General features: G+C 36.6%; 3 protein-coding genes across 5 annotated transcripts in view; all 3 read right to left on the reverse strand.

The window, feature by feature from the left end:
- Positions 1-1,244: 1,244 nt before the first annotated feature.
- Positions 1,245-7,233, reverse strand: LOC131697702 (protein FAM3D-like). 2 transcript variants are annotated; one of them, XM_058988553.1, is made up of 10 exons: positions 7,101-7,233; positions 6,660-6,799; positions 6,338-6,430; positions 5,949-5,972; positions 5,020-5,137; positions 3,749-3,807; positions 3,053-3,097; positions 2,780-2,864; positions 2,054-2,180; positions 1,245-1,850 (listed from the first exon to the last, which is right to left on the reverse strand). In XM_058988553.1, exons 2-10 carry the CDS (start codon positions 6,670-6,672, stop codon positions 1,740-1,742), a joined length of 675 nt encoding a protein of 224 aa, XP_058844536.1. In that variant the 5' UTR covers positions 6,673-6,799; positions 7,101-7,233; the 3' UTR covers positions 1,245-1,739. The 2 variants fall into 2 exon arrangements, with proteins under 2 accessions (XP_058844536.1, XP_058844537.1); XM_058988554.1 differs by lacking the exon at positions 5,949-5,972.
- Positions 7,234-8,891: 1,658 nt separating this feature from the next.
- On the reverse strand, positions 8,892-13,207 carry LOC117413981 (sortilin-like). 2 transcript variants are annotated; one of them, XM_058988556.1, is made up of 4 exons: positions 12,980-13,207; positions 11,404-11,504; positions 10,856-10,937; positions 8,892-9,936 (listed from the first exon to the last, which is right to left on the reverse strand). In XM_058988556.1, exons 1-4 carry the CDS (start codon positions 13,178-13,180, stop codon positions 9,922-9,924), a joined length of 399 nt encoding a protein of 132 aa, XP_058844539.1. In that variant the 5' UTR covers positions 13,181-13,207; the 3' UTR covers positions 8,892-9,921. The 2 variants fall into 2 exon arrangements, with proteins under 2 accessions (XP_058844539.1, XP_058844538.1); XM_058988555.1 differs by having other exon boundaries at positions 8,893-9,936; positions 10,856-10,967.
- Positions 13,208-14,687: 1,480 nt separating this feature from the next.
- The window catches only part of LOC117412648 (protein CFAP20DC-like), a 63,669-nt gene continuing 50,996 nt past the window's right edge, over positions 14,688-27,360 (reverse strand). Inside the window, exons 16-17 of the mRNA XM_058989602.1 lie at positions 18,960-19,054; positions 14,688-17,624 (exon numbers count right to left, since the gene is read on the reverse strand). Of these exons, the coding sequence (XP_058845585.1) occupies positions 17,509-17,624; positions 18,960-19,054 (211 nt within the window). The 3' untranslated portion in view covers positions 14,688-17,508. The remainder of the gene's footprint in view (positions 17,625-18,959; positions 19,055-27,360) is intronic.

A 27,360-nucleotide genomic window follows, 5' to 3' on the forward strand; every position in this document is an offset into this window, starting at 1 on the left:
TGGAGCCGACTGTCATATTCTGGGGGGAGAAAGACGACAGTAGAATCTGATTCAAGAGAAGAACATGTTTTATACCCAGCTCTATTACCTTTTACAGTTAAAGTTTACTGCTAACATGACAGAACCGCAGTCAGTGTCTTAGTGCAGGCGCACAGGGCATGCATTGCTGTGCCTTACACACTGTACACACTTCTCATTTACTGTGTGCTGTGGTTTTAACGAATTGAAATGATTTTGGCACAGTTTTTTGGTGACCCCATCCTATTCTGTGATATGGAATGACCGCACTCAAACAGTGCAATTTCGGGTTCATCTGGGCAGCATTGATGTGTTAGAGGTTATTCTATACTACATGGCATGATGGGGACTGTATGGATAAATTGCATTGCCCTTCTTACCTCTGGCATATACTATTGCATCCGACATTGCAGTGACTATGCATGTCTAGATTAACAAAACTAGGCAAGGGAGGCTTTGGATATTTGTGTCCAATCATTCCTCATATTTTTCTGATGGTCTTGTTTCAATTGAATGCACTCATTCTCTCTTAACTACACATTTAGCTGACTCCTTATAAGACTGCATTCTTTATTCAGACCCACCCACAGCAGATATGCAACACCATTTGTCCCCTGCAAAACATCCACACACTCCAGCAGAGAAAACAGTTCAGAAATCCATGGAATGTATGAATCCATTTCTACATTACATGTCGTGCAAGCTCAGATTTTATAATAAAAGGACAGCTGGTACCTCTGTTACTAAATTAACTTTGCTAGACTTTTCAACGGACACTATTCCAATTTCTACTGTAATCATGATGGGTTGTCCCAAGGCTTCTGTGGAAAGATCTGAAGTCATGTGTACCTGTAAATATCACCCTGGTTAGGATATTGATTAACTAATTAAAGTTTGTGATTGATGATATACAATAAAAATTCCTATGGAACACAATTGGCTACTGAGCAAAATTCACCCTCCAGAACAGAAATAAGTCTTTAGAGCAGTCAGTCAATGTTTCAACACTATTTGCAACTAAATATGGCGGAGGCTTGTTGTTATTTAGTAAGGAAACCAAAAGCTTGACTATGCCAGGAGCAAGAGGAGCCCCGAAGTACAAATTTCAAAGTGGAAACTGCACTGTTAATTACGTTCAATGCAGAAAGTTAAATATCCCGAAAGAGATAAAGTAAGGTGCCCCACTCAAGCCCTTCTCAAATAAATGAAAACCAAGGAGGCAGGTATAGGATATAACAATACAAAGAATGTTTATTAAAAGGCTTTCAGTACCAATGCTGGAAAACCTGAACAATAAAGAATTAAAGATAAATCACAAGACAGTTTGCATTATATCTGGAACAGGCAGCTGTAGTACCACTGGGTTCCACTAGAGGGGGGAGTCTTGACACTCTGATAGGAATACACACAATAAGATCAATATACAGAACTGCAATTCAATTCAAAGGTAGCAAGAACGCCCGGGAATCCAAAAATAAATACAAATACAGAAATTAAGAAAACAAAAAACAAACCACCAAAAACAGTGCATAGTTCAAATCAAATTGAAAGAAACTGAAACCAATTACAAATAGGATCTTGAGCCGTGGAGTAGTCATTTACAATTCATTATTTTGAAGTCTATAGGGTATAGACTGCGTGGACAAACTGAATCTAGTGGGTGGGAGACTCCGGCGATGAAAAGAACAATAGTGCCCTAGTGCTGTCTGGGACTCCGCATCTCAGAAACCAGAAGTTGTGGCAGTAGTAGAACTTGCAGGTATGCAGCCATTCAATATCAAAGTCTTGGGCCAGTCTTCGTACAGGTTTGTTTCCTTAACATTTTTCATGTACTGTGAAAGAGAGCAGAGGAATGTGTGGAAAGTAATAAAGCTGATTTATTTTTGTTGCAACAACATTTTATAATTCACATGTCTATGGGGAGGCTGGCTTTATCTCAAACACCCTCAAAGATAACATGCCTTATACATTACTTTTAGAAATTGATTAAGTTATAATAATAATAGAAAATAACTATTGACATAATCTATTTTACCTCTTCAAACTGACTTTTTCCATTGATCCCTTTTGATCCAATAAAAATCCAGTTATCCCGATAACCTATGGAATTCACATAGCTGCTTCCCAACTTGGTAAACAGTTGTTTAAGTTCATCATTCATTCTGTAATAGAATAAGAAACAATGTCAGTTTTCCCAGTGATCGTTATGCAGTGCTAACATACCATGTCTGTTCACTAACCCCCTCAAAGCCAGACTTGCATGTTTCACTGTATGCCCGTGTGGTTCTGGGGTATGCAGTGTCATTGTGGTAGTCAAGCTATAGGTCCAGTCTGGCAGAATGGGTACGCTTTTGCAATCGTGAAAATGTTGGGCTTGTGCTGAGCTGCAGAGAAGAGGGCGTGTCGTCCTGTGGTTCTTGATTTCCTTATTCCCTAGTTTGTGAGGAGTCTTGCAGGAGATTGCGATACGTTTCTGACTCTGCATTGCCACTAGTACGTTTCAGTAGAAGATGCATGTGTACGGTGATCTGAAGACACTATTGGGACCAGAACCAGTGCTAGTTTAGGAAAAGAAAAAGTGAATGACATGCAAGTTTCTTGCTGCACTATTATTTCAATTCACTAAATCAAAAATAGAAAAAAAGTGAAGAATGTACTTGGATCCCTCTGGTTCCAGCACCCAGCTATGCTTAATGAATCAAATATCCAGCTAGACACCAATTCTGTACAAACCTATTACTGGGAAAACATATTTACTTACACTGTTCCCATGTTATCAAACGAAGCCACTAAAACAAGCGTCCTTTCATCAATGTCTTGAAAGAACTTCAATGCATTGTTGATATCTGGGGGAAATCAAAATGTTTAATATTGGTTAGTTTACTAAATGTCACATTTTACTTCCCCTTAATTACATGTCTGAATACTGCATGGGGATGCATAGTTGATCTCAGTTAATAAGATGCATTTCCAGTTATTTCTAGTGAAAGTACACAGCATTTAAGCAATAATGTATTATAACTATCGTCCTTACTGTGAGTTTCAAAGGCACCAGTCTTGATCAATTTCCCAGTCGTACCTATCAGAAAAAAAATTTAGTGGTAAACTTCCATAAGACAAATTTGAAAGTGGTTCATATTATATGATAATTATTATTATTATTTTGTTTATTTAGCAGACGCCTTTATCCAAGGTGACTTACAGAGACTAGAGTGTGTGAACTATGCATCAGCTGCAGAGTCACTTACAACTACGTCTCACCCGAAAGACGGAGCACAAGGAGGTTAAGTGACTTGCTCAGGGTCACACAATGAGTCAGTGGCTGAGGTGGGATTTGAACCGGGGACCTCCTGGTTACAAGCCCTTTTCTTTAACCACTGGACTATTAAAGTTCTTATTGGAACAAAAAATAAACGGGGCTGTTTTGAGATGTTTATATTAAGTGGGAGACATTTTAAAATGACTTTGTGCCCACCCATACACTGTATCGTATTTTGCATTAGCTTTACTAATATTCGTAAATGTAAATGGGCCCAAGAAAGTCTGAATATTTTCAATGGAAGTCTGTGACCTGCCAGCCACCAGTCCTCTGGGTTGTGTCTGTCTGAGGAGATTTGTTTTTGGTACCCGATTCTCATGGCATGACCATTCTTACAAAGCAAGCATATAATAGTAACAAATATAATAATGAAAAATAAAAAAAGACATTGTGAACATGGGGTGTTCTCACCATCTACCAGTGCAATGTTCATTCCAACTCCAACATTATTCAATGTACTTCTCAATAGGCTGTGAAATAAAAAATATACATATATATAAAAATACGGTAAATAATATAATAGAGCATGGTATACCAAACAATGTAAACCCTGTGCTAGCTTGCAACATGACTAAGGTGACCATTTTACCTCATCAAAACCCCACTAAATACCTCTTATTCGATGGTCTCCCCTCTTCACAAATAGGCACATTTATTGTAATATGCAAGAAATTAGAGTTATTTGTTTACTACCAATGAATAACCTAAAATGGCACAACATTCAGACTTTGCTGGCCTATTTTTTAAATATTGTGAACTGCTGTACACACTGTAACCACTTCACTACAGTGTCTGGGGTAAAAAGAAGCAGGTTTAAAAAATAACAATGCTTTGATATTGCTATAGTTAAGGTCACACTGCCACCTAGTGGTGTTAAACTATAAACACGATTGTTTAAATATAGTCTTTTGCTCCCTGGTCTCAAGCTTCAGTCACCCTGTAGTGTGTTTGATTTGTTACAGTACATGCCTAAGATGATTGTACTGATTTATTTAGGATTTTTCTTGTGGAAAGCTGATAAAGCAAACCTATTAAACATGCAGGCAAGGGTTTGTGCAGAACTGTTTAATACATTGAAGGTTTGTTCTCTTCAGTGATGTTTTATTTTTTCACCTTTCTGTAGCATACTAAGAAACAGCGCTGCACATCCACCGTGTACTGCTAGGATAGGTAAGCGCTATATTGTGTTAAACCAGAGATGGAAATAAGACTCCCACTGCACAGCAGTTTGATGCGTTCCTGGTTTTCACTAGGAGTTTAAGAAGACACACCTGAGCTTGTTACCTATACACCGTGGCTAATCAAAATTGTAGTAAAACCAGGAATGGGATAAACTGCTGTGCAATGGGAGTATTATTTCCATCCCTGGTTAAACAGTGATTGACATGTTAAGTGATAGACCATGCTGAGTGGAGCCTGCACTACACATTCAGTCCGAATGATCATATACTATGAGGTAGTGCTTGCTAATAGAGTTTTCTTATCAGAGATTCAAGTTTCAGAGATTTCTACTTTAAACTGTAACACACAATTCACTGATATCTCATCAACATCTCCTCATTTTAGAGCGGCAAGTTTCTTTTTACAGTGGGTGCTATGTTAGGAGGAGATAAATAGATTTTCATAACAGTGCTAAAACAGAACATAAGTATAGCCAAAATAAGTGTGGTTTTAGTACTTACACTTTGTCTTCAAAACAAATGGTTGGTCCGATAATATTGGCTGATCCCGTCTGAATTTTAAAAGCAAAGTGTCCTTGAGGACACACTTTTGACAGTCCACATTTATAAGTTCTGTCTCCTGGGAAGCATGGGAAGTTGCATATTTTTTTTAATCAAATCCACAAGGACAAAACAACATATGACAACCAGTGTTCCAGTAATCGGCCTCTCCTGTGGTCTGTGGCACTCATTTATGCTTTGCTGCCTTCTCTGGATGCACCATCTGTTTTCTTTTCTAAGCTTTCTGTAAACTAATTACTGGTAGATAAAAGTACACTCAAGGTGCAATGACTCTGAATCCAGTATTCAATATTAAATCTATCTAACTCTGACAGAATGCACAACAGCACTAGAAGCACTAAAGTACCTCATGATGATCAATGAACTTATCTCTGCGGGTTGTATAAGACAACATTACAACATCATTAACATTGTATATAAAAACGAGGGGAAAAAAAAATCAGGCGCTAATCATAAACTTGTTTTAAAAAGTATTTTTATGAATCAAATAATGTTCTATATGCATAAAACTGTTCTAGACGGCTGTTGGTTCTCAAACAGATTTATTTAATCCATAATACACTGATTATTATTTTTATTTTTAAACTGATGATGCTGTAGTGTAATGTGTGATATAGTAACTTCTGGTCTTGCCTCTTTTAAAGTAATTGAGAAAGGGATTTTAATTTGAAAACACCTGTTATGTTAGAACATTTCAGTATGTCCTTCAGCTTTATTAAAATACAGTTATGTTGGCAAATTATTCATTAATTATAATCTAGACGGTCTTGGTTCAAAGGGAAAAGTTTCTCATGGAATATGTGACAGATAAAAGAGTTATCAATTCAAAATGTGCAGATATATTATTCATTTTTGATATGGAATCTTACCAAGGAGTGCGTTTGAATTTCGTCCTATAAGAAATAAAGAACACAAAATGAAATAAGATTAACCTTTACTCCTGGTCCATTTAGATTGAATGCATCCATAGAATGTAGAATGATTCCACTCCATGTATTCTGTACAGCAGGAGTCTCCCACCCCCATCCTGGAGCGCTACAGGGTCTTCTGGTTTTTTGTTTCAACTGAGCTCTGTTACTTAATTGAACCAATTATTGGCTTAATTAGTCAAGATTAACAGGTGTTCCAGATCTTTAAACACTGATGATGTAATGATACCTATAAAACCTGCAGGATTGGGGCTTTCCAGGACCAGGGTTGGTGATTGCTGCTGTACACTAACAACCATTACTATCATTATTTTTTCTAAAATACTTACCTACAACATCTCTCCATCCAAGTTTTAAAGCCATATTTACCGTTAGACAAACCAGAACGAGTGTGCCTAGTATCAGAGCAACACGAGCCACCTCTGAGAATTAAACACATGGCATATATTAACAATATGAAAAACCTTCCCATTTGGTCAATTGCAATGAACTAGAAAATGAATTAGAAAAACAGTAAAAATGCTATGCAAAAGGCACTAGTCTTAAATCAACCAAACTTCTTTATTGAACCACAGAAACTTCATTTAGGAATGTAAGCAAATGAAGAAACAAAGCATTGGAAACACGTAAAAGACAAGTAGCTCCTGTTACCTAATGCCCTCATTGCAGCGATGTGGAGTAACAGTGGGTCTGGATTCACTATTCAGGATGTTCGAAGATTGAAGGGTACTATTTTCAGCACAATAGTTCAGAAGATTCTCAACCCCGATGTTGTAAGTGCATTAAATGAGCTGTAGGCAGGGAAGCAAATGCCTTTTACCAAAAAATAAATAAAACACAAAGAAAGGTCCAAGTATCCCTGGCAGAGATGTTTTTACAGCACTCGGTTCAATGGAATTAGATTACAGTTAAAACACGTTGGATACATACATAGCCCCCATAAGGAAATCACATACTATAATATTACTAGTCTATACGTTAAGCTGAAATCCTACAAATATAATGACTGAATATTAAAGTGATAGTTAATTTAATGTTCTTAATACAAATAGCCACAGTAAAGTTAATTTTAAAGTATTTCATTTGATTTACCTGACAAGCAGAGAGACGGATGTCGTTTTTGCAGGTGAAGAGAAATGGTACTGTTGATGTACTAACCAGCCGGAATTACCTGTTTGACAAGACAGTGTAAATGGTCTGGAATGCAAGAGGATTAGGTTACACCCTGTTAGTCAATATAAAACTGTCACTTCATAATTTGATATGAAACTGCTGAAATTCTCAGAGCAAAATGTATGGCCTTCCTTAAGGTGTTTCCTTTTAGTTTTGTGGTGCAATATACTCCTGGAGCTTAAGCTTAGTTCAACTGTTGACAATTAAATGACGCAAAATATATTAAAAATGTTCAGCAGGCCCTATTATAGACAGCCACGAATGTCTACCTGAACATTTAACATGACCTGCAGTGTTGACTCTTTCTGTAGTATTTATCAGTCACTGTACAATTAGGTACTGTACATTTCAGAGGTTACAAATCATCTGCAAAATGTAGTGTAGAGCCTTTCGCTCTACCAAGTATAATGCATATTATACATAATATGGAACAAAGCAAGACTTCTGCTTATTTCTCATTGAGACAAACATTTGGGCTAAATTGTGACGCTGATAAGTCTTGCATCGAAACCTTTTACAGACACCCTATTTTCAATATGTAGAACAATCTCGCTGTATTATGCTGGAACCACAAACGTCTTGCATCGTAGTAACACATCTGTTTTAAATGTGCACTGTATTCTTGCAGTTTTCAATCTTACAGCATGTCAGAAATCTGCGTAAAACCTTACGTGGTTGTGCTTTAGCATGGAACTTTTTAAGGGATGGGTCATTGATTAAACATTTGGTGAGCAAACGCCAACAAGTGTTTTTATATGTCAGAATCCGTTTGCATCATTGTGTTTACTGTTCACCAAATATTTGTTCTAGTTTAATTATATATACCATGAGATGATGTGATGATTGCATTGACATATAAAACCATTTAAAAGCCACTGCTATGAAAACAGATGCAACCCTTTCTTTTGAAGCATGACACAGCTGTTTTGGAAATTGGTACAGTACTAGAATAATGAATTTGAGATAGCTTTGCAATGGTACATTTCCGTAACAACTACTCTACTTGTGTGGTTGTACACCTGCCCACTTGAAGACCCCAGAGATGTACCCTACTCGGCTCAATCCAGACGGTTGTCATGCTGAGGCGCTGGGGAGACCACACTGTGGCTGATCCCTGGAACCAGCATCGCAGCCGTTGTGTGTGCTGATGCGCTGGGGAGGCAAAATAAGCTGATTCCTGGAGCCAGCATTACACTTTAGCCATAAACACCAGGCAGAAAGATATATACATCATCAGATGGAAGGAAACGCAAATGGATGGAAATGCAGATGGATCACATTAGTTTACCGTAAAGCTACGTCTTAGTTGGTGCTTATCTTGGCGAGAGCCGAGTCTAAAATCAGCATGAAGTTTTAACATCTACTCTCATGTAATGGAAATCATCAATTGACTAGTATGTTGTGCACCATACAATGATTTATTATTTAAAAACAAACAAACAAAAAAAACATTTACGTCTTACAAGGTAAGTATGGGCTATGTAGGCGTTGCCTGTAAACCAATTTAACGTAACAAAAAAAGTTCACAGAGATTTTATTACCTTTTCAGTCAGGAAACAAAAATGGGAATAATAAGATTGTATTGATTCTTCTGATTACAATACATGAATGTCAATGCCGCAGCAAGGTGGCCCATTGATCACGCCCAGCAGAGTATTCGATGCAGCTGGCTGTAGCCTATATAAACATGGCACAAAGCAAAAGCAAGAAATAATGCTCACAGCTCAGAATGGTATTTCAAAGGAATTTATTTAAAATGCCAGCTTGGATCATACCATTTCAAAACAAAGTAATAGGATTGTGTTTCATAAATAAGAGAACAGAGGTAAAAACAAACGCTTTATTGTATTACTGAGAAAAAAATACATACCATGTATGCAACACATACAAAAAACAACTGAACTAAGAACAATATTAGATACAGTCTATCTATCTATCTATCTATCTATCTATCTATATATATATATATATATATATATATATATATATATATATATATATATACACACACACACACAATTTCTGCATTTTGGATAAGTGCATGTACAAAGACATTTCGTATAGTACTACACATTGTAGACCTAATTTGTGTATTTATAAGATAATCAAATAAATATTCACAATAATAATCAAATCCATTTTTTTTTTTACTCAACATGTTTTTTACTCAAATGTTGAGTATACTTGAGTATTCAAATCAGCATACAGCATATTACCTCTGTGTGCTGCTGAGTTTTTTCTGCTTAATGTAACCAAACCTGCCTGCCCTGTCTAAATGGAAGAATGCAGTAAACAGAAACCAGTTAGTCCATGTGGTATCTCATTTAACTAGCCCATTTTACATAATGAATTTAATAGGCTGATTTTGTAAGCATCGGGCATCTTTAAATGTTTTGCTGAGATGAATACAATGCTGTATTTAGATTGTTTACTGTATATGCAGAATGCTCACAGCGCTGAATATTAAGCAGAAAAAACTAATTTTCATATTAGAACAGCAGTTATCAGGGCATCAGCTTTTGCAGTAGCTAACCTTCATCCTTGTGCCGTATGTGCACTTGCAGATTTATCCAGCATAATCCCCTTTGTACATAAACAAATATAATTGGAGATAAAGTTTATAAAGAGCAGGTAACAGGAGAGAATAATAAATAACAGCCTTGCTCACTGACAATAGAATTGTACAAGAAATGGGGTGTTTCTCTTTGGTGTTGCTGTGGTGTTTAGAGAATGAGACATTTCATTCCAACATACCCTGAAAGAAAACGATCAAGAAGTCAAATGCTAGGTGTTGAATGAGTGAAATAATCCTCCTTTCTGTGCTATGTTACAAATGAGAAAGTGTGGTTTATTTGAACATGAATTCAATTGTTTATTGACTTCAGAGTTGAATAGGTTAGTTAATGCACTGAAAGGTTTCAATCTAAGATTCGCATCCCCGTAGAAAATTTCTCTACGTCTGTTACGCTTTAGAGTTTTGGATAGATCTAGAGAATGGCTTGTCCAATTGTGATTACACATGGGACAGACCTTCTTATATTGAGGGTATCCCAATCTGTGAAGGCTATCGGTCTGTCCGACCATCTGCTGTACTGAACCGCTAATACAATTGTCATGAAACTCGGTAAGGAAATGATATAGTACATGTTACTGATAATATAAGAATACAGGGGTATATGGAGGCATCTGTCCATATACCTGCATGTCAAACGCTTGTGTATTCAGTGGATGTAGGCCATGATGATCTACTTTTTCATGATGCTGATAAGCTCTAATTCTGTACAGCTATGCTGGGGAAGAATGCCGCTCACATGCTTGTTGTATACGATACGTTATTTCACAGAGTTTGAGCCGCAGGGCCTATAAGCTTCACTTTACAGTTATCTCAACCAAACTGCCGAAGATTACCTTATACAATAAAAAATGCCCATGTAACGGGAGCTGAAGCAATGGAGTAAAACATTTGTTTTGCATCTGTTTGGTATAAAATACCCAGATCTTGCAGCAGCTGTTCTAAATTTACAATTTAATTGCCAAACAGAGACCTTTCTAATTCTGTGCTATGCTGGAATCTCAATATAGCAGCAAATGACTAATTGTGATGCACTTGAGAAATTTCCATTTTAAGTGACTTTGGCTAAATGAATTAATGAGTGAAGCAGATCATGTCTCACCTCATCAGAGTCATCATTATAAAGCCTCCTGCTTGCAGTGTTGTTGTCTAATTCATCTGCAATACTCCACTCCTCATTTCTCCTGAGGACCGAGTACCTGTATGTTGCATTGCTAAAGACACAGAACAAAGCGTAGCATTAGCTGTTCAAATCAGACAGCTCAAATTGGATTTAACCTCTGCAGGTGAAAACAAATGAGCCTAAACTCCAGATTCAAGATTAATGATGTAAATCCCACTGGTGATAAGCAGAAGTGACTCATCACCCCCGCCCCTGCATAATCCTTTTAAAGGGACACAAAAACAGTACAGACCTGTAAAGTTTCCAATAGCAAATCAAAGTAACAAAACTTGAAAAATGCAACATTATTGGTTGATTTCACAGACCCTGATTAGCACTAATCCTGGTCTAACTTACCTGAGGCACAGTTTTGAAAGATTAATGCTAATTGAGGTCTGTGAAACCTGCCAAAAAACATTCTAAAAAAACAAAATAAATTTACCAGATGGACATAAAGGACACAGCTGGTAAGCATTTGGATTTCTTACCTCTGAGGAAAGCAATATTTTCTAATAATAAAAGCAGCGGCTAAGACTGCAATGAAGGCAACAATCACCACAGCAACAATGAGTCCCGGGTGCAGCCGGCCCTGAAAGATATACAGTGATAATAAACTTGAACTTGATGGGATTTTGAAACCAAGTAGCCATCAGTAAAAGCTCATCTGATGTTCAGGATGTGTTGACAGGTGTGGAATGAACTGTACAATGTATTTACATTGGGATTACTTTATCAGACCATTACATAACAAGATACTGTAGATCTGTTAAATACTGCTGTAATATATTTGACCAGGCAATGGAAACCACACCTGTGCAGCTTTACCTGAGGTCACAAAAGCAGGCTCTAAGTATTTTCCAAGTGGATGCCGAATAGTGCCTGTGAGACCTCTCTCAAAAAGACATTTTCCTCCTGGAGGATTTGTATATCTAGCTACAGGGATATAATTCAGGTGTCTGCTTTTCTGTATGTTTCTCTTACAATTGTAGCTTTTTATTTTTAGATTGGTACATGTAGCTATGAGGAAACTTGGTCAGGTCAGTTCTCAAGGTTATCAAAATACAGGTCATGGTGACCAACATGTGCCTTGGTTCTGAACAACATGAGGTCATACTGTTAGTAAAATAATTGTGAACAGTTAATTAACTATAAAAGCTTAGCTTCTCCAAGTCACATTTTATTTATTTTGACTAAGCTATACTGGATAAATGAATATTTTCATGAAACTTAAGTAACAATGGTTGTTGGTTTTGTATGGTAACTGTAAATGTGTATCTTGGGTTATGCAACCTTCTCAGATCTGGTCACATGCAGATAGCTGATATTATCAACATATCTTAAAATCTTAACTATATGGCATGCTGCATTCTACACTGTCTACTGTACATACTGTAAGGCTGCTCACAGCACTTTATGCTAAGTTTCTAAAACCGGTATGAATTAATCAGGTTTTGCAGAGTTAGTCCAATACAACACATGTACAGATGCACTCCACTTATGACGGATCCCGTTAGAACGGAGTTCCATTTACAACGTACAGTATTGAGGCATGGCCCCTGCCAAACAACATGGGGCTTTAATGGGGAATTACTCTGGTTAAAACGGAGTCGTTTATAACGTATATACCGTTTAATACGTACAGCTTTCCTGTTCCACAGGTAGATATGCTGCGCAAATAAGTGGGGCAGTAAATGAGTCACGGTGGCATGTGTCGTCAGACAGGACAAACAGGTGCGGTTCACCATTATTCTATGTTGTACATCCGTTGTACAATTTTAATTTCAATTTAGCGAAAATATAAGTTCGTAAAATGGTACTAGTTATTATATACGTGCCACAGGAGCGTGTTTAGTACAAATATCAAACTCCCGTTCTTTGGCAGTTGAGCTTTCTTGTATTGCTTATATTTAGTAGTTATGTTCGCAGCTACATAACTTACAGCATTTCGAATTGTGTTCACTTCGTTTATAAAGTACGGATTTCCATTGTCCCTTTGAGTCAGTTATAAGTGGTGCACCTGTATTACTGTGTGCTATATCCGGTATGTGATCAGGTGGCATTCACCTGTGCATCAGCTTTCGAGGGTTTTTCTTCGTCGGAAATCACGTCTCCCACACTACGCAAAACCTCTTCTCCTGAGTGTTCAGTCTTATGCACATTGTTTATTTGTATATTACCTCCGGCGCTGATGAATAATGTTAATAAACAAAAAACTGACAGCAGGTCAAGAAAGGACACCCCCTTGAGACGCAAAAACACCGCCATGTTAACGTGTCTACTTCCTAGTTTACCTAGCAACAGCAGACTCACCTGTGTCTGTTTGTGATTGGAGAGTATGGGCCACCCTAGGTTCTTTAACTTTACTTACGTTAAAGGAGTACGCTACAGTTTTGTTTTGTTTTAAATTTTATTTAAAGTATATTTTAGATTAACATACATAGACACTAGACTTATATCAACCCCCCAGATAAAAAGTCTAGTCCGACAGGGTGCCATAACATTTCTACTATAGGAAGTCAAAATAAAATCATCATCATCATCATCATCATCATCATCAAAAGAAAAGGGCTTGTAACCAGGAGGTCCCCGGTTCAAATCCCACCTCAGCCACTGACTTATTGTGTGACCCTGAGCAAGTAACTTAACCTCCGTGTGCTCTGTCTTTCGGGTGAGACGCACTTGTAAGTGACTTTGTAGCTGATGCATGGTTCACACACCCTAGTCTCTGTAAGTCACCTTGGATAAAGGTGTCTGCTAAATAAACAATATAATAATAATAATATCATTATGACGGAACTCACATTATTAATGTTATGTATATATATATATAATATATATATATATATATATATATATATATATATATATATATATATATATATATAATTATTAATGTTATGTTTATATATATATATATATATATATATATATATATATATATATATATATATATAATGTGAGTTTCAGGATTCATAATGGTAATCTTCAAAACTTGCAAACTTTGACCAAGACAATGCTCCTCACGTACAGCAGAGGTCGCTGCAGTTCTGGAATAAACTGGAACAGGAGAGTTATTGAAAGGGTTACCAACAAATGGAAGTGCTGTTTTTTTTAATTAAAACAAACAAACAAAAAAAAATCTCGGACCTGTTTCATTTTATTTACTTATTTATGTTTAGCCAAACTGATAAAAACAAACTAAAAATATGAATAACCATATATCAATACACACATATTTAATGTGGGGGTTAGACTTGCTTCTTAATTTACAATATATTCTTTTTGTTTATACACTTCACATGTTTTTTATTTTCTCATTTTGACTGTATTTTAAATAATGTCAGTGATAAGATTTCAAGGTTATTTAATAAAGTTATCAGGTTAAAACTGAAGTATAAGCTTATATGCTCTTAAACTTCTATTCAATAGGCGTTATTGGCTACATTTACACCAGAACACCGAGGCTTTTGAGTATAGTATAAATATAAACATAAAACAGCACACAGGACCAAAACATATTGTGTGCCAGTATATTATAAAATGGACTTTGAACCTGAATGGTATTATATCAACTCCAATACTCAAGTGGGCCTTTTTCTTGTAATCTTAAGTTGCAGTTCAAACAGGAGTCTGTTATATTCTGTTTGTACTGATGTCTCCTGCTGGCAATTCCCTGTCGGGATACAGTATATATATATATAATACTAGTTTCATTGATATATTAAAGACTTGGTATGTTGCTGTGTGTGGCTGATCATTAGCAGTCTTCATGGACTGTGTGTATAACAGACAGAGCTTCATAAATATGCATTCTTTAGAGTTCTGTCCAGCGGGCAGCATTGTTTATTTCCTCTGAGGCTTATGCTAGAGATAATGGAGTTAATTAGTTGTTTGTGTAACTTTAAATGGAATTATGATAACCTTTTGGGATGGGATAGAATGTGTCTATCTACCTAATGTTGAAACAATTCTATAAACTATACTAAAATGCAAAAGCATAAAATAAACTATATACCATATCCCTTGGGGAAGGGAAAGCTTGTTTTGAAAAACATAATTAAAATAATGCAGCCATAGATCTATTTATTTAGTTGGATTTAAACACTTTACATATATCAAATGAATTAGACATATTAGAAGGCTGGTTAAAGATTTCTGAAAGTTTTATTATTATAGTTCCAAATGACTTTTTCCACCAAAAATGAAAAAGAAAAGTCTTTGTCTTGAATTACATTTTTTCATGAAGATACAACCTTGCATCTTTGCTTTCCCTGTTTTTGGTAAAGTGACTGACAGCGTAGTCAGTACTCAGACTGATTGGTAATTACAGAGTAAAAAAGCCATTTATACAGCAGTCATGATACATTTAGCTTGTGTGGATGAATGTACCATAATGAAGTTCCTGACTGGCCAATGTAACACCTGCCAATAGCAACAGGCGGTGGTCATTACATTGAAATGCTTCAATATTTCTATTTGGAATGTGCCTGAAATAGAATTAGAATGTTAGGTCCTCACTGTGTTCCATTTGTGTTTTTATGTTTGTGATGGAACCAGTCAGCTGTAAACTGTAACTTTCTGGACAAACCACAGTTTCCAATTAGAAAATAAACTTGCGAGAAACTTTCTGTATAACATATACTATGAATGCAGGTTGTTGTGATGGTAATGCATGTTCTTAGTAGTGACACCTGAATGAATGAATGAATGAATGAATGAATGAATGCATATTTTACCGTAAAACGCTAATCTATACGAATACTTCAATTACAAATAACAGTACTAAACAAAATTGACCAAAATTGATTTTTACGTAATCTTCTGTATTATAGTTTGCTGGAGGTCTTAACATACTAAGAACTGTTACAAGCATACAATCTGTCTGTATTTAAGGTAGTAAAGTTAGTGAATGCACAAAATTTGCATGAACCAAAAAACAAAAAAGCAAGCTTTCATTTTCAGTTTAAAAACAGCACCACATTCATTTTCCCCACTGGGAAATAATTGTTTGTAAACAACACTAGATTTAACTTCATTAACACTCATTGGCTACATTTACAAAGCGGTGGCAGTAAATACTTTTTTTGCCTAATGTTGATAAACATTCTGGATCTGTAGTATTTATTCATCAATACAATAAGAATGCTTTTATGGACCAGTATCTAGCATGTCAGGAGACTGGCAGTGCTTTCCACAACATGACGGCTTAACTCTCTTGAAATTCATTTTAACTGATAAGGGAAATTGCATTACAGTATTTTTTATTCACACCATATTATCTGAGATGGAACAAAACAAACGCATGCCACTTTTGCTTTCTGAATCTAATACCGTGTGCAGGGGCTAGTTCACTGTGCTGTTGTAATAAATATTTTTTCAACATACTCACTGATACATTTGTGAAGTTCTAAATGAAACTACAACATGATAAGAAAAGGGTATTTGTTGTTTTAAAATAGAAGTTTTAAAAAAAAATAAAAAATAACCCAACGGCCTGTTTTGGCAAGTTTAGAGACACAATATGGCATTGTTTAATCTTGTAAAGAAAACAATATTGTCGAGAGAGAGAGAGAGAGAGAGAGAGAGAGAGAGAGAGAGAGAGAGAGAGCGAGAGAGAGAGAGAGAATGAGAATGAGAATGAGAGAATGAATAATAATAGATGGGGTTCAGTGAGTTGCAGGAAAATAATTCCATCTAGGGTTTCTGTGACGTTATAAACTAGCAGACCGTTAGGTGTTAAGGTTCAAATTGCAAGTGAATTTAATGAATACTAATAAGTCAATATTAAAGAATCTTAAATATAATTGTCTTTCTGATGATTCAGGAATGGTGAATTAAACTGGGTAGATAATAAACTGCAAAAAATAACGTATTTTTAAGGAAAATGTGTTTCAGTGGGTGGTGGTGTTGTGTTATTTATTTATTTATTTATTTTTTGTTAGTTGCTGTCAGAGTAGAAGATTTGTGTCTCTCGCTTGGTTGGTGCTCCCATTGGTGAAGGATGATTGTAAATCTTCACAGAGACAGATTTGTTAGAAGTGCCTAAAAAAACATGGATAGTGGGTGTTGTCGAGTGATTGAAATTTTGAAAGCCATTGACAGGAATGTCTTCAATTTCCTGTTCCTCTCCAGTTTCTCTGAGATACGAATGTACCAGCTTTACATCATATATATATTTTTTTATAACATATTCTCATTTTGTTGATCATTAATGAACATTTCTCTACTGTGGGTATTGTGGAGTGATTGAAAACAAGACATTTTGTGCTTGAATTGAAAGTGGTCTTGAGGAGTCGAATGGGTCAAAGTTCAAATACATTTTCCTCTAGAGGAATTATTTTCACTACTGTGCTATTATGCCTTTTTTTCCAAATGGCTCAGGATGCAAATATAGCATTCATCCATATATATATATTTATAAATTCCATCACACACCATAATACAATTAAACACTGCTGTTCAAATGAAATGATATATTTTACAATACAATAATTCAATTAAGAATATATTTGAAGTTTCTGAAGAACACAAAAAATGTTAATTGCATTTTATTTTTTCATTTACATTTTTAATCCATCGATTTATTTTTGTATTTATACTAATTCATAGTACTTTCCAGTTTCTGGGTCGAAGTAGCAGTTGAGACAAGGGTCATACAGTAAAGTTAGAACTTCATCGTCATCGTCGTCAATGTTATTCTTCTCATTCCCTGCAATAAGCAAGGAGTATAAAGGGTTAAAAGGTTCAGCTGAAAGCCCAATGTACCATGTTAAAAAAAAACACAAGCAAAAAAAAAGTACATGCATTACATATGAATATATTGGTGTGAGAAGACTTTAAGAAAACAGAGCTTGCATAATATTATAGTTCTAGAAGTGCTTCCTGGTAACCGTACCGGTGAACGGCAAAGTGACAGATGGTCAAGATAGAGTTTTACCAGAAACTCTGGTAAGAGTCTTTACAGAAAGCATCAAAGTTAAAACAGAAAATGACATAGAGCTACAAAAGCACGAAAATCCAGCCAGTCCCATGGCATTTAACAGCAGCTTTGAATGTGAAAATGAGTGAGCGTGACATCCAACAAGAAATGTTTTGGAACATCTCGGTGTATTAGAAAGATGGCAAGACATTTACATAAATATCTGAGAAAAAAAAAAATAGCGATATGTCCTGCCAGACAAGACCCAGACCCAGCGAAAATAAAATAGATGATTGCACTTACTCAAGGGAATATATTGCAGCTACAGTACTTTCATTAGATACAAATGCTATTGACATTCACCCTTGAAGTAAGATTTCAGCAGGTTTGAACTGTTTTTATATAACACACAAGAAATTAAAATCTTGAACAGTTTTGATTATTTACAAAGCCAAGTTCTGTGTTACTTTCGATAAACTCTTGTCTTATGTATTTAAGTCTGAATAATAATACAACACAAACTAATCCTAGCCTGGTGGATACTTTAAACTTCTATATGTCAGTGAGGTCTAAAAAGAAATATATGAGGATTGTTAAAACTGAAAAAGGACCCTGAAATGCAAAAAGTATTTAGAACAAAACGTTTTTTGTGGGGAAGTTTCTTCTAACCTAAACAACTCAATAAAATAATAAACTTTTCAATCCTTCATCTCAAAATAATGTTTGGGTCATAACCAGTGAGATCCACTAATTGATCCAGCAAAGGAAGAAGATATGCATTGAACCCAACAGCCCTTTCATTCATGATTGCAGAGAGAACTGCATGTGCTGTGGTGTTTATTATCACCTGGCATTGGAACCTGTGCCAGTTCAATTGCTGGATTTATCTGTCGAACTTAAAACCTTTAGGGTGAACTTGCCCACTGGCTTAAGGAAAGGAGACCTCCCCAACATACAACACAGTGACCCGATGCTCTGCTTGTTTGAGGTTGCATGCCTTAAAAGACCTTCCAACTTGTTCCCTGCATACCCAGACAACCTCAAGCTGTTGCAGCTGGAGTCGAACCAATTAAAAGGTTTGCAAATCTTGTGGAAGGCTGTGTTTGTGAAAATAAATGAACATACCTGTTGAAAGCCCTTTCTTATGTTGGTGGATGTTGCACTCTCCCATTTGTTGGCTTGGTGGAATAATTGGAGGACTAAAAACATTCAGCCAGTCCCTGCAAAATATAAAACAAATTTGTTATCGAGGATAAACAGTAAAACAGCAGGCATCGTAAAGAATGTAACTTCCATCTATAAAATAAAAATACCCAATACCTGTATATTCTGTATTATTGTTTTGTTACATTCACTGTCAGTGTAATAGCCTCATTTTTTGTTGAATATGGGCTATTGTTTGACAGTATCAGTATTTTCAGAAAATGACATTATTTTGTTCACAGAACCCAATATACCATAATCTTATCACATATCTGATGCCATTTTAGATATCTGCTTCTAAAGTCTTCAAGTAAGATTTCAGTTGGTTATTCGACTTGGCTTTTCACAAATCACTCCTAGCTAAAAGCAGAGATGGCTTTTGAAAGAAAGATCGTATTACATTTGCGCAAGTTTTCAAAACAACATTACGTGAATTTCTGCCGCCTGCAAAGTAGGCAGGGTAAGTGTGACCTGGATATAAAGTGTTCTGTTTGAAATCAACATTGGACCGATTTTAATATTTGTGTTTGTTATATAAATATCTGAAGACATATTTCACTTACAATATGTTGATTTGGCTTCTGTTGTAAAGCATTTGGATCTGGCACTTTTCATTTTGGCACTAAAGTCTTTGATGAAAGGTCAAATCAGCTTGTGATATGCCATATGCTGATCCCTGCTGTTTTGGTACTTTCTGCTTTTTAAAACTTGGCCATGGTTAGTTATGAACAGCTTTCCTCAACATGCCTGCTTGTTGTGGGCTGTATATATTAGTTAGGTCCACAAGGTACAGTGGCTGGTACACTGGGGAAACCTGTATCATATTACATTTTTAACATTTAATGTTTTAGATTTGTTGTTATATTGATCTTGGAAGTAATATATAAAATTAAATTACTGATTTATGCAGAGCTAACAAGGCGATTGTCTAGAGACAGGAACTTCATGCTAGGGTACTTTTGAAATCAAATAATAGAAAATAATACAACTTTTAAGTTTGTTAAAGAGTTGAAGCAATAGGTTTCACTTATTTCATTTTTAATTAAATATTCTCATTCTGTATTTTGTGACTACAATGACAAATGATTTGTGGAAATACTTAAAGAAATTGGTAAAATATTATGACCAACTTTTTGATTCTAATGCTGTATTAATGTTGTAATTGTTAAATACTGAAAGAAAATGGTAAAATAGTTGACAAACACGTTGACAGCCTTTCTTACATCTTATGATGGAGTATTTTAGAGTTCTGGATGAAAGTAAAAAAAATTGCAAACACAGCTTGAAATAAATCAGTAACTACAGATATGACGCATGGATTACTTGGAAATTAAATTATATAAATAATAACAATTGGCATTTTCTTGACTTTAACTTAATATTTTCCTACAAATGAAAATGTCACTGCTACATAACTGTCTTTTCAAGAAAATCCTAATGTTTTATATTTAAAAAGTCATTACAGTAACATGCACCATCTTGTTGAAACATTCAAATATTTGAAGGAATGCATATGTGTTGGTATAAAACACTGGATTATAATCCATTAGACAAAGTCAAACACCCCTTCCAATTCATCCTCACATCTTTGAATAAAGGAGACCAAGCACTATGATCAATATACTCTGAATGCAGGAAATGGTCAATGAAACACCATTTTTGACATTAACTGTCCTTGACATGCTGGGTGTGAGTTGGGTTTTTCAAGGTCACATTGTACAGGTATTTTTTTTTACAGCTCTGTCCTATCTTTGAGGTGACTGCTCTCACCACATGTAGACGTGTGAGATCTCCTGAGGTAAAGCTTTCCTACAGCAGGAACTTGCTTCAGTTGCTTTTTGTCTAGCATGGCTGCTTTTTGTAAGGATTCTGATGTGTGCTCTTTCTCTTGAGGCAGTCCTTTTACAGACAGTCACACAATTAAACCAGTCCAACTTCCGACCTTCCTCCACAACTTCCCACCCCATCTGGACTTAATTGTAATGTAGAAAATAACAATAATATTTAAACTAATATTAGTCAACATCTGTATAGAAGGATCATCTATAGTGATCTCTATGATGAATCATGGGGTTTAAACTCTGTTACAACCACAGTGCAAAGTCACAAAATAACTTTTTGGGTGGCTCATTGAGTTTGTTTTAGAAATTGGCTGTATTGTTATTCAAATATGCACTGATATGTATGATTAAACAGTATTAAATGACCTTTTATTAGAACATTTAAAGTATATTCTAAATAACAATTCAGCAGTAAATATTTTTGTTCAGCTAGTCTCAGAACTCAATGATGCATCAAGCAGTGTTTAAGATCAATCTGCAAATTCATAAAGGCAGCAAGCATTTTGTCAGACAGCTGGCATTACATGTAAAATGGATTGCAGTGTGTTTTTTTCATTCTTCTGTCCTTTGATGATGCCTTATCACTTTGAGGCCCGTTTCTCTCCTGCTGCTCTTGCTCTTGTTCTAATACGATCAAAATACCTTTTTTGACTTTTCACAGGGGAAACAGAAAACTAAGAGTTTAATATGAATTATTTTAGGAATAACCTTTGATGGGACCTCAGATCAATCCTATCTGCCCTTCACCTCTAATAAGGCTATGAAAACATGTTTTGGTAAAATTACAGATTAAAAAAAGATACATTTAAAATCAAAATTTTATCAAATGTGAACACTGATTGAACACTGTACACGTGTCTAATAATGGATAAAACAAGATTTTATTGTTCTCCCTCAATGTGGCTTTGTGTCACTTTCAGCACATTTTTCATGGTGAGCTTCATTTTGACTGAGTAATCTTTTAATCTCTTCTCGCCTCTCTATAAGGGTGTCAGTCACGGGCAGAAGCTCCCTTTTAAAAATCATTGCATTAAGATGCCCCATCCACAGGACCCTGCCAAAAGAAATGCCATGACAAGCTGCCTCTACATAATGTACAAATATGTAATTCAAGCCCTAATGCCATTTTACAAGGGTGCAAAGCACCTCTGATTCAAGGGGTAGTCAGTTCAAGTCCCACACGAGACACACGTGTGAATCCCTCATTTTCCAAAAATATTGCTTAATTTACCTTCTAGACCTATAAGGTTTGGCTTTGAATCCAGTTCAAGTTACAAATTAAACAAAGTTGAGAATTGCAACTTATCCTCAGGTCTACATCACAAAATGTAATAATGTGTTTCACACAGCAGTCTGGCTGGCTATCTCTGTTGGTAGAGCATGGGACTCTGGTTCTGAGGGTTGTGGTTTTGTGTTTTCCTTTCATTTTCAGAGACTGCCGTTTTTGTTAAAAGAGTGGGCTTATTTATAAAAATAATAATATATAGAGGTTGATATAAGATCTTATATGCAATGCAAGACTTTCGCATTGGAGGCAAGTGGTGCAGTGTGATAATTCACTAGTATGCTGTGTTGGTACTCCATTCAAATCCAGCTATTTCCTTCCTTTAGTTTCAAATAATTGGATAATTGCCTAAATAGACAACGATAGAGGAATTGTTTTGCCATGAAAGTGAGATGGCACAGTGGACTCATTCACTTGATTGCTGTGCTGTTCTCTTTGGAGTACTGGGTTCAAATCTGGCTGATTTGTTCCTTTATTTTCGAAGACTTGGTTAATTTACCTCAAGTCCATGAAAAAGCATGCTCTCCCATGGAAATGAGATGGCACAGTGGGCTAATTCACAAGCATGTTGTCCTTGGAGGACTCGCTAATATGTTGTTCTGTTTTTCTTGGGGGACTGGGTTCAAAGCCAGCTGAGTTCCATTCTTTATTTTCAAGTATTTGGATAATTGGAGGCTTTGCTATGAAAGGGAAATGGACCAATGCTATGTTGATCTCTGCAGTTCAAATCGGTTTTTTCCTTTTTCAGACTTAAGTTAGGTGTCTTTGTAGTCAATGAAAAAGCTGTCTCTTTCACAGATGTGAGATGGTGTAGTGGGCTAATTCATTAGCGTGCTGTGTTGTTTGTTTTGTGGGGACTGGGTTCGAATCCAGGTGAGTTCCTTCTTTTTTTTCCCCAACAATTGGTTAAGTCCCTATTATTATTATTATAATTATTATTATTATTATTATTTATTTCTTAGCAGACGCCCTTATCCAGGGCGACTTACACTCGTAAGCAAATACATTTCAAGTGTTACACTTTTCAAGTGTTACACCTATATATTCAATGAAAAAGCAGGCTCTTCCACTGAAGTGAGATGGCACAGTGGATTAATGTGCCAGTATGATGTGCTGTTTTCCTTGGAGGACTGTGTTCAAATCCAATTATCTTTCCTTTATTTTAAAATAATTTGATCTTTTCCTATATAGACAATAATTCACTTGCGTACTATGCTGTTCGCGGAGTAAGTTCAAATCTAGTTGATTCCTTGTTTCAAGCACTTTCTTCATTAACCTTAAAGTCAAAGAAAAAGCAATCTCTTCTATGCAAGGGAGATGGCACAGTGAGCTAATTCACTAACATGCCGTGTTGTTCCTTTTGAGGTAATGGGTTCGAAGCCAGGAAACTAGAGTTCCTTCCTTTAGTTTCAAAGAATTGGTTAAGTCCCTATATATTCAATGAAAAAGCAAATTCTTCCAGTGGAGTGAGATGGCTCAGTGGACTAATTCGCCAGCATGCTATGCGGTTGTTTTTGGGGTACTGGGTTCGAATCCAGCAGATTCCTTCCTTTGTTTTCCACAAATTGGTTCATTGACCTTATGTTCAGTGTGAAAGCGAGCTTTCTTGTGGGAGCTGGTGGCGCAGTGGTTAAGGCCACTGCCTCCTCTCTCCGAAGACGGCGGTTCGAATCCAGCTCCTGGTAAGTTCCAGAGGTAAGTAATGATGTCGGTTGTAAGTAATGATGTCGGTTGTGTTTCCACAGATGGAGGGAGGAGGAGGAGCAGGTAGCAGCAGCGGTGGAGGCAGGAGAGGAGAGAAAGGGGGGGGTCTGGCCCCCCCGCCTGGGAGGAGAGTGCCAGGTTGGGGTGTTGCTACCCGAGCAAAGAGAAATGTGACCAAGTGTTGTTTTGTTTGAGTCTCCTTGTGCATTCTACATTCTACAACTGTCTTAATATGTGGTCTCTTTTACTGTCATTAATAAACATGTGGGATAACATCTTCTTTACAATGACAGTAAAAGAGACCACATATTAAGACAGTTGTAGAATGTAGAATGCACAAGGAGACTCAAACAAAACAACACTTGGTCACATTTCTCTTTGCTCGGGTAGCAACACCCCAACCTGGCACTCTCCTCCCAGGCGGGGGGGCCAGACCCCCCCCTTTCTCTCCTCTCCTGCCTCCACCGCTGCTGCTACCTGCTCCTCCTCCTCCCTCCATCTGTGGAAACACAACCGACATCATTACTTACAACCGACATCATTACTTACCTCTGGAACTTACCGGGAGCTGGATTCGAACCGCCGTCTTCGAACCGCCGTCTTCGGAGAGAGGAGGCAGTGGCCTTAACCACTGCGCCACCAGCTCCCACAAGAAAGCTCGCTTTCACACTGAACATAAGGTCAATGAACCAATTTGTGGAAAACAAAGGAAGGCAGCAGCTAGATTTGAACCCAGTGCCCAAAGGTTGAGCAGCACAGCATGCTAGTGAATTAGCCCACTACACCACCTGGCTTCATGTAAATTTAGCAGTCTAAGTTTGTATATGAAATTAACTTCCTTTTTCAGAGACTGCACACGAGTCGAGAATCGTGGATCTTTTTGCACAATTGCAGTGTTTCATGTCACTGCAGAGCGGAGGGATTATCAAACCCAAACCTATTACACAGTAGGTCTATGCAGAAATAATTGTACTTCTAGCAGGGTTGACTTAGTTGAAAGTTTCTTCGTGCTGAAACAGTAAAAGTTGGATGCTTTTCTGACATTCCATTATGAAGTAAACTTTCATACCCTCTACTACTGTATTACCTCCACTTTGAATTCATTATTACTGATGAAACAGCATGTGCAAAAATCCTTCCTAAATAGGCAAAGTTAACTGCTGTTCGGATGTCAAAATGCCTTGGCATTACCTGCAACCACTCGGGCGTCTGTGACCAAAACAGGAAAATAACCTTGATTTATGGGCTTTGCGTGAGTGGAGTGAGCTCTATTAACACTTTCCTTTTCTTTCTGCACACATGGACCCGGAAGGAGACAAAGTGGACTGAGAAATGGGTTTTAAGATCCCAGGAAGGGAAATGGAAGATTATCAAGGAAAGCTACCTCTTTAGAGGAAGGGCAGCCGTTATGATCAAGGACAGGCGAAGGATCATGAAAGGGCTTTAAATGGTTTCAAGTAATAGTTGAAAGTTTGAAAAAAGAAGTTATACAGTATGTTTGTGTATTTGTACCTGCGATTATTGCTTGGTTATTTAGAATAAATAGAGTATGCATGTTGGTGTGTGTTGTTGTTTATGTATATCTACCCTTTTCGGGCTTGTTATTGTTACTGTTATTGTTTTCTTAAAACATAAATATTTAAAGAAAACAAAAATGTGTTCATTGCTTTATAGTTCATAGTATTTGTTGAAAAAGGGTGTATCACATGCTTTGTCTTACCAGATTTTATACATATATATATATATATACATATATATATATACACACACATATATACATACATATATATATATACATATACATATATATATACACATACATATATATATACACACACACACACATATATATATATATCCATCCATCCATACATATACATTTTATATATATATATATATATATATATATATATATATATATATATATATATACACACACTACCGGTCAAAAGTTTTAGAACACCTCCATTTTTCCAGTTTTTATTGAAATTTACGCAGTTTAATGTCTCAATGTAATCTGAAATTAAAGCATAGAACAAATAAACAATTGGAGATAAAAAAGAAATCATGGAATCGTTTTGTTTAACAAAATTTAATCTAAATTTTTGACTCATCAAAGTAGCCACCTTTTGCAGATATAACAGCTGAACACACTCGTAGCATTCTTTCTACAATGGAAATCAAATATTGTTCGGAAAGTTCTTCCCAACACTGTTGCAGAAGTTCCCACAAATGTGTTGCACTTGTAGGTTGCTTTGCTGTCACCCTTCTGTCCAGTTCATCCCAAACCAGCTCGATGGGGTTTAAGTCTGGAGACTGTGCAGGCCATTCCATGATTTGAAGCCTACCGTCTTGTTCTTTTTTTCTTAGGTAGTTCTGACATAGCCTGGAGGTATGTTTTGGGTCATTATCTTGCTGTAGGATGAACCCCTGACCAACTAGGCGTATACCAGAGGGTATTGCATGGCGCTGCAAAATGCTGTGGTAGCAGTTTTGGTTCAGGGTGCCACTCACTCTGTGCAAGTCGCCAACTCTGGATCCAGCAAAAGAGCCCCAGACCATCACGCTTCCTCCTCCATGTTTGACAGTTGGCGTCACACACCGAGGAACCATCCTTTCGCCTACTCAACGGCGTACAAAAACCCTGCATGATGAACCGAAGATTTCAAATTTTGATTCATCGGTCCATAAGGTCCTTCCAGTCTTCAGTAGTCCACCGGCGGTGCTTCATGGCCCAGGCAACCCTCTTTTTCTTATTTTGCCATCTTAGCAATGGCTTTCTTACTGCCACTCGACATGTCAAACCTGCAGCTCAAAGTCTTCTCTTCACAGTTGAAACTGAGACTTGCTTACTTCGACCAGTGTTAAGCTGTGCTTGAAGCTGTTGTCCTGTGAGCCGCCTATCACGCAAGCTGTTGACTCTCAGAAACTTGTCTTCTGATTCTGTTGTGGCTTTGGGTCTGCAAGACCTCTTTCTGCCAGAGTTTCCTCCAGTTTCCAAGTGCCTTTTGATGGTGTAGGAAACTGTACTCACTGACACCTTGGCTTTCTTTGCAATTTCTCTAAAGGAAAGACCTACACTTTTAAGGGTTATAATGGTCTCGCCATTATGAGAGCAATATACTACTTCGTGCAGTACAATACTGTCCAAATAGTGCTTAAGAGGGTGTAGTAACACAGTCTGTTCCAACACTGCTTTTATACAGACAGAGGGTTTGTAAGTAATCAACAAAAGTTGTGACACCTGCAGGAATTGTTAGCATCAACTTTCAAGGCTTAATTTACTCCAATTGCAGCAGAACAGCTGTAAGTTGTTAACCCATTACTTGTTCCCTGAAAAAGGCCTTTTTATATAACTCTGAAATGTACATTATTTTTAAGTTTTTGGTAACCTAAACTTTTTTTTTTAACCTCTGGCAGTTTACCGCTTACCTTTGTACCATTTCAGGTTATTCACTGGACTTGAACTGCTTGAATTTCAATAAAAACTGGA

The sequence above is a fragment of the Acipenser ruthenus genome, chromosome 16, assembly GCF_902713425.1.
Source record: "Acipenser ruthenus chromosome 16, fAciRut3.2 maternal haplotype, whole genome shotgun sequence".
Lineage (NCBI taxonomy): Eukaryota > Metazoa > Chordata > Actinopteri > Acipenseriformes > Acipenseridae > Acipenser > Acipenser ruthenus.